General features: G+C 33.7%; 1 protein-coding gene across 6 annotated transcripts in view; it reads right to left on the bottom strand.

Moving 5' to 3' along the window:
• Positions 1-16,802, bottom strand: part of Kiaa0825 (KIAA0825 ortholog) — a 369,653-nt gene that overhangs the window by 108,415 nt on the left and 244,436 nt on the right. Inside the window, exon 19 of one of the 6 annotated variants that reach the window (XM_071612407.1) lies at positions 6,695-7,019. The exons of 4 other annotated variants lie outside the window; for them this stretch is intronic. In XM_071612407.1, the coding sequence (XP_071468508.1) occupies positions 6,974-7,019 (46 nt within the window). In that variant the 3' untranslated portion in view covers positions 6,695-6,973. Of the gene's footprint in view, positions 1-6,694; positions 7,020-7,426; positions 7,994-16,802 lie in introns of those variants that run through there. One more of the 6 variants, XM_071612409.1, reaches the window with a different exon arrangement.

Below are 16,802 nucleotides of genomic sequence, written 5' to 3'. Positions count from 1 at the left end.
TCTCCTAGTCCTTTAAATGTTACCCTCTCTGTGTAGCATACCTGGATTACCCCATTAATTTCCCCACCTTTACCATGTCCTCTGCCTCAGCTGTCTCTCTGTCAGTTATGTAGAAACACTGTACCACTTTTACTAAACGTGTCATATGCTACTCTATGGTCATTTGTGTGCAAGACTCAGTTTCTCATCCTGAACGGAGCTTTCTGAGGGCAGGTCTCTATCTTGGACAGAGACTGGTGTTTTAGTGAGTGCTCAATACATAATTGTTAAATGAATGGATAAGTACAGAAGAAGAAAAACCATTTTAGGTATTATATAAAATTGTGAAATTAGTGAAATAAATAACAATAAAAGCTGCACAAGTAATTTACATGAACTTGTAGCTAGAACTAGGTATTGAAATGATTATTGACTTTCCCCAAAAGAAGAAAAAGACATATTGGAGGATTTACTCAAACTGAATTTTGAATGACACATAATCATTCAAAAAAAAGAGCTCATGTACATGCACTTACACAACCACACTGTTCGTGAACCTTTCTATGCCTCTTTGTCTAAGTTGGTTTGTCAGAAAGAAAAATAAGAAACAGAAGAAGTTTGCTAGAATTCAACATTTTGCTTGGTTTGACTTTGTAGCCATGTTGACACTACTTTTTTTTAAATTTCCTCATTTGTATTGGTGCATTATAGTTGTACATATTGATGAGATTTATTACATATTAGAATATGCACACAATATAACAATATAATCTGGCCAGTATCACTTCCCAGCACTTCCCCTTTCCTCTTGCTTCCCACTTTTTGGTCCCTTTCCTCTACTGATCTTCCTTTGATATTTAGGAGATCTACCCCAAACTTTGTTTTCTTTTTTTCCTCTCTAGCTTCTGCATATGAGAAAAAAACGTATGACACTTGAACTTCTGAGCTTGGCTTATTTCACTTAACATAATGATCTTCAGTTCCATCCATTTTCCTGCAAATGACATAATTTTGTTTTTCTTTATAGCTGAATAAAACTTCATTGTGCATATATACCACATTTTCTTTATCCATTCATCCACTGATAGATACCTAGGCTGTTTCCATAACTTGGCTATTATGAATCGTGCTGCAGTAACCATGTACCACATGTATCCGTGTAGTAAGATGACTTTAATTCTTCAGGGACAATATGGAGAAGTTGTATAGCTAGGTTATGTGGTGGTTCCATGCCTAGTCTTTTGAGGAGTCTCCATTTACATTTCCTTTGCAGTTGTACTAATTTATAGTCACACCAACAGTATAAAAGTGTTCCTTTTCTCTCCACGTCTTCTCCAGTATTTATTATTATTTGTATTCTTAATAACTGCCATTCTGACTGGTATGAAATGAAATCTCAGTGTAGTTTTGATTTGCTATTAATGATGTTGAACATTTCTTCATGTATTTGTTGGCCATAAGCATTTCTTCTCTTGACAAGTATCTGGTTAGTTCATTTGGCCATTTATTAACTGGGTTATTTGATTTTTTTGTTCTAAAGCTTTTTGAGCTCTTTATGTATTCAAGATATCAGTCCTCTGTTAGATGAATAGCTAGCAAAGGTTTTCTCCCATTCTGTGGGTTCTTTCTTCACATTCCTTTTTATTTCCTTTGCTGTGCTTTTTAATTCGATGCTGTACCATTTATTAACTCTTGGCATTAACTCTTGTCCTGTTGAGAAAGTTGTTGCCTGTGCATCAACTGGAATGTTCACCTTATGTTTTTTTTTTCTAAGAGTTGCAAGTTTCTAGTCTAATTCCTAGGTCTTTAATCCATTTAAAAAAATTTTCTTTTAATTTTTTATTTGTAGTTGGACATAATACCTTTATTTTATTTATTTATTTTTATGTGGTGCTAAGTATTGAACCCAGGGCCTTGCCTGTGCTAGACAAGTGTTCTATTGCTGAGCTACAACCCCAGCCCCTTTAATCCATTTTGAGTTGATTTTTGTTCAGGGTGAGTGATAAGAATCTGGTTTCATTCTTTACATATGGATAACAAATTGTCCCAGCACCATTTATTAAAAAAGTCTGTCTTCTCTCCAATGTTATGTTTTTGGCACCTTTATCAAAGGTCAGATGATTGTATCAGTGTGGGTTTGTTTCTGAGACACTATTTTTGATCTACCCTTGTCCTAAACAACATGCTGATTTTTTGATTAGGGGGTTATAGTTTGTTATCAGTGTTATTTATATTTTAGAATATAAATATATTAAAGACAAGAATATTGTCTATTTTATTCACTGATGTGCCTAAATAATCCAAGTGCCTAAAACAATGCCAGGCATAGAATAAACATTTAATCATTATACTAGCTTAAAAGCAACAACTTCCCAAAACTCAACTTCATATATATCTTATTACACATTAACAAATAAATACTTCAAAAAACAGTTTTTCTAAAACATGCTCTCGATTTTTATATGTTATTCAGATTTTTATATGGCCTTCAATTTTTTATCTGGATTTCTTCCCATTTGAGAAATCTAGTCCAATTTATTTTATTAGATAGACCTGATAATGTCTCTAAACAAATATTAAGAAAAAGATGGAACTACCCATAGTGAACACAAGCTTTGAATACTGAAAGACCTTGTTACAAAGATAGCAATTGGACTTTCTTGAAAGATGACATGGTTTTAGGCTGTCATTGATGAAGAGAGCTATTGTGTGTGTGTGTGTGTGTGTGTGTGTGTATACACACACACACACCTTGCAAAAGGATTTAAATAAAGTTTATCTGCTGATTTAGATTTCTTTGTCTACTGCCCAGGTACAATAGGGGCTGAGAAAGTTATGAAGACTGAAGAGTCCATTAGGTAATGACCGGTAATGCCAACCATGATGGTATCACTTTTGATTCACTCCTCACAGCTCTTAGATAAAACAGCTCTGTAATCATAGGCTTAGCCTTAAACACAGCATATAGAGCCATGACCAGAAAGAATAAACCAGAAGCTGGGGCTGAGGTGGGGGTTAGTCCATCCTGCAGTTCTCAAGGAAACTTTTTAAAATCAAAAACTACAAAGGTCACATATCAGCCAACACCAGAGAAAACCCACAGCAATTCAGAAAGCAAAGATGAAAACTATAATCAAATTCTGCTACCTGAGTGGCACATTGCCTAATGCACTGATAACAAAACAGAACCCTCTAATCAAGAAGTCAGCATGTTGTTTAGGACAAGGGTAGATCAAATGTAATGTCAACATGGCTGCAAAGTCAAACCAAGCAAAATATTGAGTTCTAACAACATTCTTCTGTTTCTTTCTGATAAACAGACTTATATGAAGTAGCATAGCAAGGTTCATGAACAGTGCATGTGTGCACACGCATTTAATTATTTGGCATTTAAAATTCAAATTAGATAAATCCTTCAGTAAACCTTCACCGACTGCCACCCCTACCTCAGTCCTTGGCAATCATGTCCATGAACATAATACCCCCCAAAATCCATGAATGATTAAGTCTTGTTTATGTTGTGGTCTCTTCCTTCGGACTGTAGGCTCTCTGAAGGCAAGAGAATGTCCTACTTATCTTTGGATACCATAGTACCAGCTATTTAGTGGATGATTCATATGTTATAGAGGGAGTGACAGAAGTTTCTGAGCCAGACAACACTGAGTCAAAATCCTGGCTTCATGTGTAGAGGTCTGTCTGTGGCTTGGTGCTATGTCAGGTATTCAGGAAATTCACCACTCTGCCTTCTGCTGCTTCTTGTGGGTTATCCTGGGATCTGACTGCTGTAGCCCATGAGCCACTCCCACACATCCCTGTGCTCACCTCATTTCCAGATCCAGGCTTTCATTGTTTAGAATTGGAGTTGGCATAGCCTCTATTTTTATTAGCCTGACTGATCTAGAAAATAACCTATTTCTTTTTTCTGGGCTTCAGTGTCCTCATTTCTTAAATGAGAAAAATAATACCTATACCTTGATGGTCATCAAGAAGATGAAATGAGATAATGTATGTAAAGCCTGTACCACCAGTGATGGGTGAATAAATGATAGCTGTTAATTTAATCATGCCTACTAACACTACGACTATCTACACATATTACATGGATCAGTCTTTAGATTCTTATTTAAAGACTTACAGCTAGAAACACAACACACACCACTTTTTGCAGACACGTCAAAAAAAAAAAAAAGGTCTACAATGTGGCCTGGGGTTGTGGCTCAGTGGTAGAGGACTTGCCTAGCACATGTGAGGCACTGAATTCGATCCACAGTACCACATAAAAATAAATAAAATAAAGGTACGGTGTCCATCTATAACTAAAAATATTTTTTTTAAAAGTCTACAGTGTTATCTTGAAAACTGAAGACAATCAGCACTTTACTAGATTCTTAAAAGCAAGCAAGCAAGCATTCCTTCCAGAATCCTTATTTGTCAGATCTTATAGCTAATTATCATTTTATGAATAAAAATGTGCAACTAACTTAGCTGCTATATTTTTCTGCTGTTTAGAAAACAAGTGTAATTATTCTGAGGAACTGAGATACCTTATTTGTCAAATCAGGACTTTTAAGAAAATTACTGTGTATTCATACATGAGTTCTCTTATTTTCATGTTAAAATTCCAAGTGCTTAAGGAACGATGTACTAAAATAAGACTTTTTCCTCTTAAAAATATATTTAGAATCCCAAGAAAATTATTACATTAAGGACAACTTTTCTCTGAACATCTTAATAAAAAAAAACTGTGAAATGTCAGTTTCCCATTCACTGATATTTTAGAAATGTGTGCTAAATTTAAACAGTTAGTAGTCATCACTAAATGATGATTTTAAAAAATTATTTTCACTAGTGGTACCAAGCTATGTCATGATGCTAAACAGTTACTCCTCCTATCATGGTCCTCCTGGGGTCCTGCTCTAGGAATCTATCAGACATCCTTAAGATGTTCTTGGTCTTGGGGCACTTGAGCAGTGCTGAGCCTCTCTAGTGACTCAAAAGCTCATAGTCTCATCAGCCTTAACCAAGACCACAAGGAGGAAGATATCAAAGCACAAGGCACATTATTCCTTCTGTTCCCTTGTAAAGTTACCTTCTGAGGAACATGGTTAAAGGACATAGGCCACCCTAACCCCACTTTCTCTCAGAATTTCTGAAAGGAAATGCCTAGATTAATGGAAATTGAGGGAACTCTAGCTAAAAGCAGAAAACAAAGCCTTTAGGTAGACAGCTTTCTCTCATCGAAGCCTACAATAGCCCACCAAGCCCTTAAATGTCTACCATTTTAGTGATTCAAAATATTAAACCCAATTTTTTTTCCATTTCTGATTTGCTTTAACTTCCCAATTAAAGGTAAAAGTGTTTAAAAGTCATTGGGACTATTTTAAGGGAAAAATATAAGATATAAATAATCTTAGGTTAAATTTTGAGCAGAGAGTCAATTGACTTACAAGATAATTGCAAAGAGGGGAACAGAGACTGAATAAAACAGATACTGGAAGAAAATTCTGAGGCAGAGAAATCAGAGGTCAATTTGCCTAATTTGAAAAGACATATTTATCTACAGCTCTAATTGAAAGTCTCTTTGGGTAGAGATTTAGCACCTATTTGGGTAGAAATTTAGCATAAAACCTGGGATGCTTTTCTATTTTCCTTTTGGTTTATCTGTCCATAAACAAACACACATACGTTTGAAATGTGAAAAAAAAAGGCTTAAATTCTGTAGCAGATTTTGTAAAAATAATGGAAACTTTTGTAAACACAGTTTTAAACACCCTGTTTGCCAAGTCAAATGATGTGCCAATTCTGTGAAAGCAGCTGCCGGTTCTGTGCTTGTCAAGACTTGTGGAACCTGGACTGTTCTGACAGTCACCAGAGATTTTTAAAATATAAGAGTAATTACAATTCTTAAAATTACATTTAGGCCTCTGCACTAGAACCTTACCCCAAAAGTGAACAGCTTTGGATCTCAGGTCATTCCCATTGTGACAGCCCCTGACTATGGGTCTTGTGTGCTGATCCATCCCCCTTTCTTGACCTTCTGATACGAGAGCACTCATGCTTTTGTGAACTTAAAGCCCACACCCTTGTTCCTCTACTTTTACCCTTCTATGTAAGATTATGCTGGTAAAAGTATTGGCCAAGAAAAGGATTTTCTCACAACAGAGTTATTTTCTATAACTCTCTTTTCAGATGTATTCAGTTGTTTACCCAAACACAAACACAAAACAAAATAAAATGAAACAAGACAGAAATCTGAAGAAGATTTACTTATTTCTTAGATAATTCCAATAATGTAAACATACTTTTAGGAAAAAAATAACAAGAATGATCACTGTTCTGAAGAGAGGAAGAATCATTGCTTTTGAAATTTGGTAGGTGGTCTTCACACAAATGAATGAATAAAATAATCAAAGCAATATAATCATTTGTTGAAAAATATTTAAAAGAACAGTTATATTTGTTATTGGTTCACAGAGTCTTGGAACTCAATACTATACAGTGAGACAAAAGCCACTATTGTATTAGACTTTTGTCATTTATTGAAAAGAAACAAAACAGCAACATCGGCAAAAACAAACAAAGCAATGGCTGATAGGAAAGGAAAATGGGAACCACCTGCCTTAGGATCAGGTAGTAAGTAGGTGCATTATTGATAGAGAATTTTAATACAGTAATAATACCTTAATAATACCCACAAAAAGTTGGCCTATATTTTACTATTACCATACACTTGCAATTCTAAACAATATAGGAAATAAAATATTACTCCCTAAAAATTTCTTTTTTGGTTTAAATTACAAATAATGCTGCTGTGGTGACAGCTGAATTTTAATAAGATAAATATAAGCTTCAAATTAGCACATTTTTGTTAGTTATTCTTTAATAAACAAGTTACATTATATGGAAGTCAATTCCCAAGAACTTAATATTATATGCCAGTCCAGGCAAATGGAAACTTAACTGTATGTGATCGTTCATCACTATGTTCCAGCCTTCAAATTGTTCCAGCTCGCTTCAAGGGCACTTGGTATCTCCAACTCCTGTATTATGACATAATGCTATGTTTAAATAGTAAATTCTAAATAACCAATGGTAGCAGAGCATGGTAAAGAGAAAGAAACAGAACTTTGATTTACACTTCAATCTCATCTTCTAGGTGGACTTTAAGTTTTCATTGGTGTTTGAATATTTAAAATTTAAAGTTCTTTTCTTCCAAAAAATATATATCAATTAGCTAAAAATTATTAATTGCATTTTTTCCTTATCTGGTGTTGAAATATTTATTTTGTTGTCTAGAGTTTTTATTGACATGGTGATATATGCTAAGCTCAATAAAAATTTCAATATAAATATCCTCCTAAGACAACATCATTAACTATCATTATTAGTTTTACTCTATGATTATTGATGAAAATAATTTTGTTGTAAAGAATGGCAGGTGTTAAAATGATCTGCTCCAGATGTTAAACGTGCTTTGTATGCCACTGAATTACATAGAAGCTTTATATGAATTTTAATGATGTCATTAATTTCTACTTTTTATATATTATAAAAATGCACAACTCAGATGACTGGTAGAATTGCTGATCTATTCAAGTTGCCATCAGCTTAGAAATAGTCAAGATAAGAATGCCTACAACTTGAGGGTGATGCTTATTTATGTGGGATTTAAACACTGCTCATTTTGAAATAGAACTAATTTGAACAACCATAAGGAATATTTGTAATTTATTTTTGAAATTCCAGTTACTTGTTTGCTTTGCTTTGCTACTTTTTCTTTCTTACTCTTTTTTCTCTCCTTTCGAACACCTCATTCATGTAGATTCCTGTTTCTTGTATATTAGCAGAAAGTTAGGAGGGCTTTGATTCTCCACAGATGCCAAAATCAGATTCCTCTGAGTATTTTAGTTTTTGAGCTGATGATCTGCTTCTTTCCAAAAAGTATCAGCAATGGAATTCCTCTATGTTCATTTTGTATTTGAGCAGCTGGAGAATCAGCTGGCAAGATAGTTAGCTGTGAAGACATAAAAATGTCTCACCATTGAGAAATATTTAGTATGCAAGCTTTTCTCTTTTATCAACTGAGGGTAGGTGACAGGGTACGGTAACCCCTAAACCACACTGTGTGGGTTAGCAGCATGTAGGTAACTTTGTTGCATAAATTCATGACTTCTCTTTAGCACACTGCACAGCACTTACAATGTAAAAGCTTTATTTATTTATTTTTCTATCCAGTTTTAAGTGCACTTCCATTTATTTCCCTAGGTAACATGTCAAATTTCATGCAAACTAAACTATAAATTTCCTAAGGATTGGACACAGGCTGGAACTATAGATTTGATCTTACATTGTAACGTTGAAACATGTAAATCCTTCCTGGTTTCAGGTTTATATATAGCACTACTCAAATTCAAAACTATTACATTGTTAAGGTGAATTTCCATCTTCTTAATTTGGAATTATTAAAATGAATTTTATTTTAACACTTAAAAGTTTAATACTGAAGGCAGAGATATGGTGGTAATAATAATTGTAAAAGTTTAAATGACTTTTGAGAGCTTAAGTAAAAGGAGATAATCCATGTTTGAAATGTATTAGAATAAGAAGCAGAGTGTCAACATTCATGAGTTCCTTTGTTAGAGCTATTAACACTTGTCTTGACAAAAATTACTAAATATTTGTATCTGTTTTTTATCTGGAAAATAAAGGCATATACCTAAAACACAGGCTTTCTTTGATTTTGTTTTGTGAACAATTGATCAAGCCAAATTTATTTAGAAACACACAACTATGGACAAAATCTGTTGTGAATATATATATATATTCAGATAATTACACACACACACACACACACACATGCACACAAAATTCCCCCGAGCCTGCTTATAAAACTTTTCAATGAGTAATCATATTGCATAAAATTTAAGTAATACATTGTTATCATGAGATAGTTACATATCTCACCTAATAATATATTTCAACCAGTTTACATATATTAGGATCTTAAGAATATTTAATATGTATATTTAAGTGTTAAGGGTTACTTTAAGTGTTAAGATAAAAAATAATGCCTAAGGTTGTATAATCTCTTTCTTTATTTGCAAAGGTTAAAATTTAATTTTTTTGTAAGTTATATAATTTAGATCATGTTAGAGGGATGCAAAAATACAGTATTCATTTCCAAAAAGATGTGTAAACAGCTCCAAAATTATACATATTTTAAAACTATACTTTGATTTTAGTCAATTGTCCCATCATAAATATACATTGATGTATTTGAAATAAATGTACTGAATACCAAAAAAATTTAAAATATTAAATTAGGCTTTTGGAAAGTTTTCGATATGAAATGGTAATTGACATGTTTTGGTTATATTTTGAAGATAATGAACTCAAACATACACTATTTAGCAAACAAAATAGTACGCTAAGTATACTATTTGCAATAGGAAACAGTAATCGTTTATCAATTAAATTTTATATAAAACCTTTCAATCTGAAAAGAATAGCAACATCTGCTTGCATTTGCCAGTATAAAGGATGAAGCTCAAAGGCCATGGGTAAGAAAGTTAGGACCATGTATTTCACACAAACTTTTGAATTTGCTAAGTAATCTCCAAGACTTTAGCTAAAGAAACAACTTTTCTGTTACAGGTGGGCAAAATAAAAATTGTCAGGAAGCTGGTTTTCAAGGGACGGGATAAGGAAAGGAGAGGAGTACAGGGGAATAAAAAAGGAGGGCATCAATACTCTGCTCTGATGGACTGAGTCAGTGCAATTTGTTGCCAAGGAGTGAGTGCATGGGAAGTGCCTAGGAAACGCCTTTGAATGATCTAACACTGAATTACAGAGTTCTTCTGGCTATCTTTATCACTAACAATTTTGTACAAGCCTATTTCACTTTTGAGCCACTCTCTTAGGAATGTGAGATAGAGTCAATGCTACTTTGTACTAAATTTTCAGTAAGCGAGGAAAAAAAATTAGTTAGAAAAAGAGAGAATGCAAATTCTATATAGACATTAGTGGTAACTGTTAATAGTGTTTTATCCCTAGCTTCATAGCCTCAACTTAGAGTCAGACATTTGATGTTTTTTCCCCTAAACAATGTTGACTGCTTAGTTGGAAAGAAAGGATTATAAAACATCTAAACTATTCCCAGCCCTAAGAGATGTTATGCATACATTATGTATATCCATAGACTCAGACTATTTACTTATCCAACAAACTTTTCTCATACCTGTTACCCAAGATGGCATTCTTGGTACTATGGTAGATACACTATGTGAACTATGATTTTGCTCTTGAGGGGTTTATAATATATCTGAGGAGATAAAACATATACATGTATGCTCTAAACAGAAGGCATTGTGAAGTATAGAACACACTTGTGGGACTGAGTGCTTAAAGCATTCAGAGAAGGGAATGATTTCTTCCTGCAGAAATTATAAAAATAAATTTCAAGAAAGGAGGGAGTATGTGAGAGGATGTTAAAGGGTATTTAGCTAAATATATGCAAAAATGACAAAGATTTTAGTGAAATAGCCAAATAAAATCAAACATAATGAAAACACATTATGAACCAATTATGCTGATTACATCTGTTTTCACAAGGAAAGACTAATATAGAACAGGGGCTTTGATTCTATCCCCCTAAAATGAGCATTAACATGAGCCGACCTCCTTTTATATTAGAATTATTAGACCACTTCCCAAACTTTGTAATATGAGTGACATTGGGAAGCCATAATTCTGAAAACTGTACTCACAGAATGCAATTGTAACTGTAAGGCATAAAGGGTGATTGCTCATTTTATCTTATTAGAAGCTTCCCTGGCCTCCATAGCAGTGCTCATCTGGCCCCCACTTCACACTGGAGTCATGCAGATTGGAGTTGACTCTCAATTATACCAAGTCTTTCTCCAAAGATGACAGTCCAAATACAGTAGAGATAAAATACATCAAGGTTTAAAATAGGCCCGTTCAGCCCCAGTGCCGCTTCATCATGAAATGATATAATTCACTGATGCCTCTGCCTAGCCTAACATATGTTCTATTCACAGCCCGCGTCACTCTTCATTTGTAATTATTTCCCTTTTTTTCCCTTACCCCATCTTGTAATACTTTGCTTGGTTGAAGACAAATACTGAGAGGCAAAGAGTATTATCGTATGATGACCTGTTCCAGGGTGTTAAACCCCTGTCAAGGTTTGATTTTAACATGGGGTATCGATGACAGTACATCAATTCAGGCATCATGTCCTGAATTAGACTATATTAATTATCACTTGAGTGCAATATGCATGAAAATGCTGTTTCATTGACTAAAAGGATCTGACTGAATAAAAATCCATTTCTCATCTGGTTGCTTATGGATAAAGACATTTTTTCTCTTTGCCTTGGATTGTTCTTTATTAAATATGATTTTTATATGATTGTATGAATAAATTGTCTTACCCAACAACAGAACTGGATAGTTTTAAACAAAGAAAATTTAATGGGTTGTCTACTCTTGGCATGTCTCTAACAATGTATTTACAGTTAATAGTTTAGGCAGATTATTTATAACAATACTGCCAAAAAAACAAAGTCCTTATTTTCAGCTTTTATGTGAAAAAGATATTTTAAAATTGTTGCCTCCTTCATTTAAAGGAAATGAGAGTTATAACTTACAATTATTTACAGATGATGGGGCAGCAACAAGCTCTGTCAGGTAACAAATACATTTAAAAAGTAAGACTAATATTATTTTTACTTTTATTTAAAAAGGAGACATTCATATGAAATATTTCAATACCAGATGAAGTTAAAATTATTCATAAGTTCAACTAACTTGATATAGGTATATACACAACTATATAACTTGTTAGGGAGATATTAGATAACAAAAAAGAAGAAAAACAATGAAGGCATTTTTATTTAAAATATTTTTTTAATTATAGATGGATCTTTATTTATTTATTTATTTTTATGTGTCTGGTGCTGAGGATCAAACCCAGTGCCTCACACATGGTAGGCAAATGCTATACCACTGAGCTATAGCCCCAGCTCCCAATGAAGGCCTTTTACCACACAAAATCTATATGTGCTTACAGTTTCTACTAAGTTTTAACATAAATATTATTTGGGGCTTAAAATAGGAATTTAAAAATTTTCTCAAATTATATCTTAATTTTTTTCAACAATGTCTCAGAACTAAAATAAGATCCTAAATTTAAACATGAAATGAAAGACTCTAAACCCAGATTCCACTAAAAATGAAAAAAGAAAGCTGATACATTATTATTTTTAATCAATAAAATAAGTCTATATATTAGGAATGTTTTTCATCTGTAATGAAGAGGAAACCAACCAACCACTCGCTTTTAAAAAATGACAAACAGATCAAAATATTTCTAACTCTAAATCTGTTTATTAGTAAACAAGCCTCTTGAATTTCCTCTGAAATGGCCATTTCAGTAAAAATTCCACAACAGGATCAAGTTTACATTTTGGAGGGGGAATTTTACAAACTGGAATATGTATTTCTTTCATTATAAAGAAGAGTTAAGATTATTTAAAGAGGATGTTCATATTCAAGTTGGCAAGCTAACGGAGTCAAACACGTCCCCAACTGTCCTTTACACTGAGTCTCACAATTCTAATGTTGTTACTCAAAGCATTATGCAGGTCTTAAAGAAAGAAGGGAAAGCTATGGAAACTTGTCTATGCTGAGACTCCCTGGAACTCTCAACTAACTTGTCCCTAATAAAATGGGACAGAATTCCCAAGGTACACCGAGTTACTCAGTCATCACTGTGAGGCCTGGCCACAAAGAGATTCATTATTCAGGTTGTAGCCTAATATTATCATTATTTTAGAAAGCAATTGATATCTCACCATATTCTTTGAATGATAATCACTGAATATTGTACTCAAAATTAGATCATGCTCAGAAAACAGGGCCCAGATTTTGCTGTGAAGCAAAAATAAGTCACTTTTCTGGAATACAGAAAATAATGCCTGCTTTCCTGAAGTTCAAGTGCATAGTAGAGATTGTTATAAGCCAGATGTTGTAATGGTGAGAAGACATTCTATAAGTGCAGGGTTGAGTTGTTCCTTTGAGCCTGGTAAGGAGGCAATGATATGGGACATGTAGGCCTTGTTAACTATAGAAGAGGCAACAAGAAGATGTTGACCAGGTTAACAAAGATTTCTAATAGGAGTGTTTGTAGATCTGAATATTTGCTGAATGTCATTTAACCATGTTGCTAGTATTTCCCTTTCACCAAGCCTCAGTTTTTAAATGCTTTCCCTTTGAGCCCTCTCTTTGCTTTCTGGTTGGTCAGAATATAGCTAAAATGAGCTATCCAAGGATCTCTGACAACAGTAAACATATAGACAATTGGCTTTCAAGGAAAGAAAATTTCAATTTGAAAATGTTTATTTGAGTATTAAATTAATTAATAATTAAAATTTTTCATAACTGAAAATATCCCACCCACATCACATTCTTAGTTCATAATTCTACAATTACCACAAGGCAAAGAATGGGCTATGAATTCTTACTGACAGGAAAAACCAAAAATATTTAATATTCTACAATGGATAATGTAATTTTCCTTTTCACAAAATCCAAACCCTCATGGATTAAGGAAAAGTGACTACATTGTCTATTCACACCCCATTACTATGAACGAGTTTTATGAACACCCCTTAAAGTAAGGGTAACTTTAGTAATATACCCTAATTTTTTACTCCTTCAATATGAATTCTGACTTATATTTATGGAAATAGAAACTATCCCAATTACTATTGCTCTGAGAGCAAAGTGTTCTGCTATTTATTCTTAAGAATACAAAAGTAAAGTTTTCACAACACTTTTTTTTTTTTTTACTTTGTCACCAAAATTTTGTCTTTACTCAATTTATTTTAATAAAATAAATGACTGGGCTTTCCTGATTTGTGTACATAGGTCAAAAGGCTTAAAGTTAATTTGTAGAACAAATCTCTCTCTCTCTCTCTCTCTCTCTCTCTCTCTCTCTCTCTCTCATGCATGCTACACAACCCCTTTCTTTAGTGCTATAATAAGAAAAAAAAAATCTCATTGCCTGCTAGTGAAATGGCCTATCATGTGACTATGATACCATCAGAATGCAGTTTCACAGCCACCACAATATAGGATTGACATATGACATTTATAAAATGTCAGAACCCCTCCCCCAATTTTTACAGCCTATTCCCCAGTAGGCTTTCAGGATGTAAAATGAACTAAAGGCAACTGTGTGCTCATTAGCTGTGCCACTTCTGATACATTACATCGATTGACAATGAACCACTGTGATATCAAAGTGCAGGTGTAAAAAATAATAAGGCAACTGCTTGTGTAACAAAATCTCACTAACTGAGAATGTGTAATAAATATGCAAGGAGGCAGGTTTTTATTCATTGAAAATGTGGCATGGTACATCAAACATAAAACCCAAGAAAGGGTTTTGACATGCCAAACTCAATTAAAATTTGTTTTCATGACTATCATCGGCAAGACTCAGAAACATATTTGTGAATGTAAAAGGTGATTATGCAAGTACCAAATAGAAGGATCTGAAGGTATCAAGAGATGCAGATGGTGCCTGAAACAGCTAATGTCTAACTCCACAATCACTCTTAGTTTTTAATAACTGATAGAGAACTTGTCATAATGGAAATTATATTTAAACCTGTTTAGCTACCTCCTGACTATTGGGAAAATATGCACATTATCACCTCTCTGTGAACCATTTTCCACCTCTCCAGTGAACTCAAAAGCTTAATGACTTAAACAATTTCTAAAGAGAACAACTTAAAATAATAAAGTAAAATAGTGATAACAATTTGAATAATATTGTATAGTACATGTATAGCCACATGACTGGATTTTCTATATGTTGACTTATATTTAGAGATAAAAAGAGAGAATGTGAGATCCAATTTGAGAGCTTATTTCTAGAAAATTAATGGCATCACTAATTCTCCATGATTAAAATGTATTTGTATTTTCTTGCTCTTTAGAGTTGTCCACAGTAATATCATTAAGTGTAACAAAAATGTATAAACATTATAAAAAATCTTGAACTCAGAAGATGATAAGCATCATGGGAAATAATTTGTTTAGTTTTTAAATGCCTTCATCATTTAAGAATGGACAAAATTATTTAGTGCAAAGAACTGCCTAAGTAATTCAAGTATCATATGAAAAAGTTGTGGAAGTGGCATTCATTATTCTTGCACATGGAGAAGCGTTCCATCAGAACTTTTAATGAATATAAAATATTTTGCCTTCAGAGGATGCTGGAAATTCTGACTAGACATAGGCAGATAAACTATTAAATTCTATCACTGTGCTTACTAAGCCTTCAGTTAAACTTGTTAAATTTACTTCCATAAACTATTTCCTTTCAATAGTTTTTAATGGATAATTTTGAGAAAATATAGAGGCATTAAAGGGAAATTATTGAAGGTGTCATTAACAATACTGATATCAATTGATAAGTGTGGCTATTGTAGCCATCAGTCCTTTCCATAATTCCTTCATGTGATTATTTGAGTTAATAATAAGTGAAGAAAGCACAATAGAAAAGTTGAATTGCAGTAAGAGTTTTCAAACTTTAATATGCATCCAAATCATGTAGGCAGCTGATTACACACAGACATGTCTGGGTCCATTAGGTACATCAGGTGGGGCTTGAGTTTATGTACTGTATCTACCTCTGTACTTGCTACTCATTCTCTCATGATGTTGAAAAAGAATTTAATATATATATTGTTACGTATAATCAGCTAGATTTTCTTCAAACTTCTAGACAGTCTACATTTCCTTATTTACCACGTATAATCACAAGCCAAATCTTCCTTCTTTTCATAAAAATATTAGGTATATGTAGGGGATGGTGAATTTTCAAAGTGAAAAGAATTATAAAAATACTCAACTAAAACTATTGTATATTTCTTACCAGATTATCTCTTCCCTGCACCCAATGGACTTCCAGCATCTCCTTACTTTAGTCTTGGTTTCCTATCATATATACCAACTAAGTAAGCCTCCTCACCCTTTATTACATGATGTTCTTTCAACTGTCATAGTTTTTATCTCAATGAAGTGGTTTACACTACCACTATGCCCAAAGTCCATTGAATCATCCTTTGTGTGGATTATAAGGCCCACAGTGTCCTGATATGAATCCTTCTGTCTAGGCTTGTTTTCTTCTATTTCAGCCAAATGCCATACTTGTTCAACTTAACTGGGGACTGAACTCAGGGGGCACTTAACCACTGAGCCACATCCCCAGTACTTCTTTGTATTTTATTTGGAGACAGGGTCTAACTGATTTGCCTAGTGCCTCACTAAATTGCTGTGGCTCGCTTTGAACTCACAATCCTCCTGCCTCAACCTCCACATGTAGGAGTACATGTGCGAATGATCAAATGGAAAGGCATGAAGCTGGAGAGTGGGAAAGAGCCAGCCTTCCTCTCTTAAACATCTCCCGTGAGAACTAACTGGGGTTCCACGAGAACTAGGTTAATTCCTTCCAAGGGCAGCATCCCTAATGACCTAACTACCCAACTCCACCTCATAAAACTTCCTCCACTTCCCTCATTGCCATACTGAGTGCCAAGCTTCCAACACATAAGCCCTTAGGGAACAAACTCAAATTGTAACCAAACCGAAGCAGACAGGAATATAGAAAGCAGATCCGTTTCCCCTCCCCATCCTTTTTAGTTCTTATAATGCTTTTTGGAAATTATACTTTTAGAAAATATTTATCTATTGGTTTATAGAGTCCCTTTTTTAGTAAGGTTTTAAAAATA

Source organism: Marmota flaviventris, chromosome 5, assembly GCF_047511675.1.
Source record: "Marmota flaviventris isolate mMarFla1 chromosome 5, mMarFla1.hap1, whole genome shotgun sequence".
Lineage (NCBI taxonomy): Eukaryota > Metazoa > Chordata > Mammalia > Rodentia > Sciuridae > Marmota > Marmota flaviventris.
Note: the sequence above shows the minus strand (reverse complement) of the source record. Positions and strands in the feature narration are given on the sequence as shown.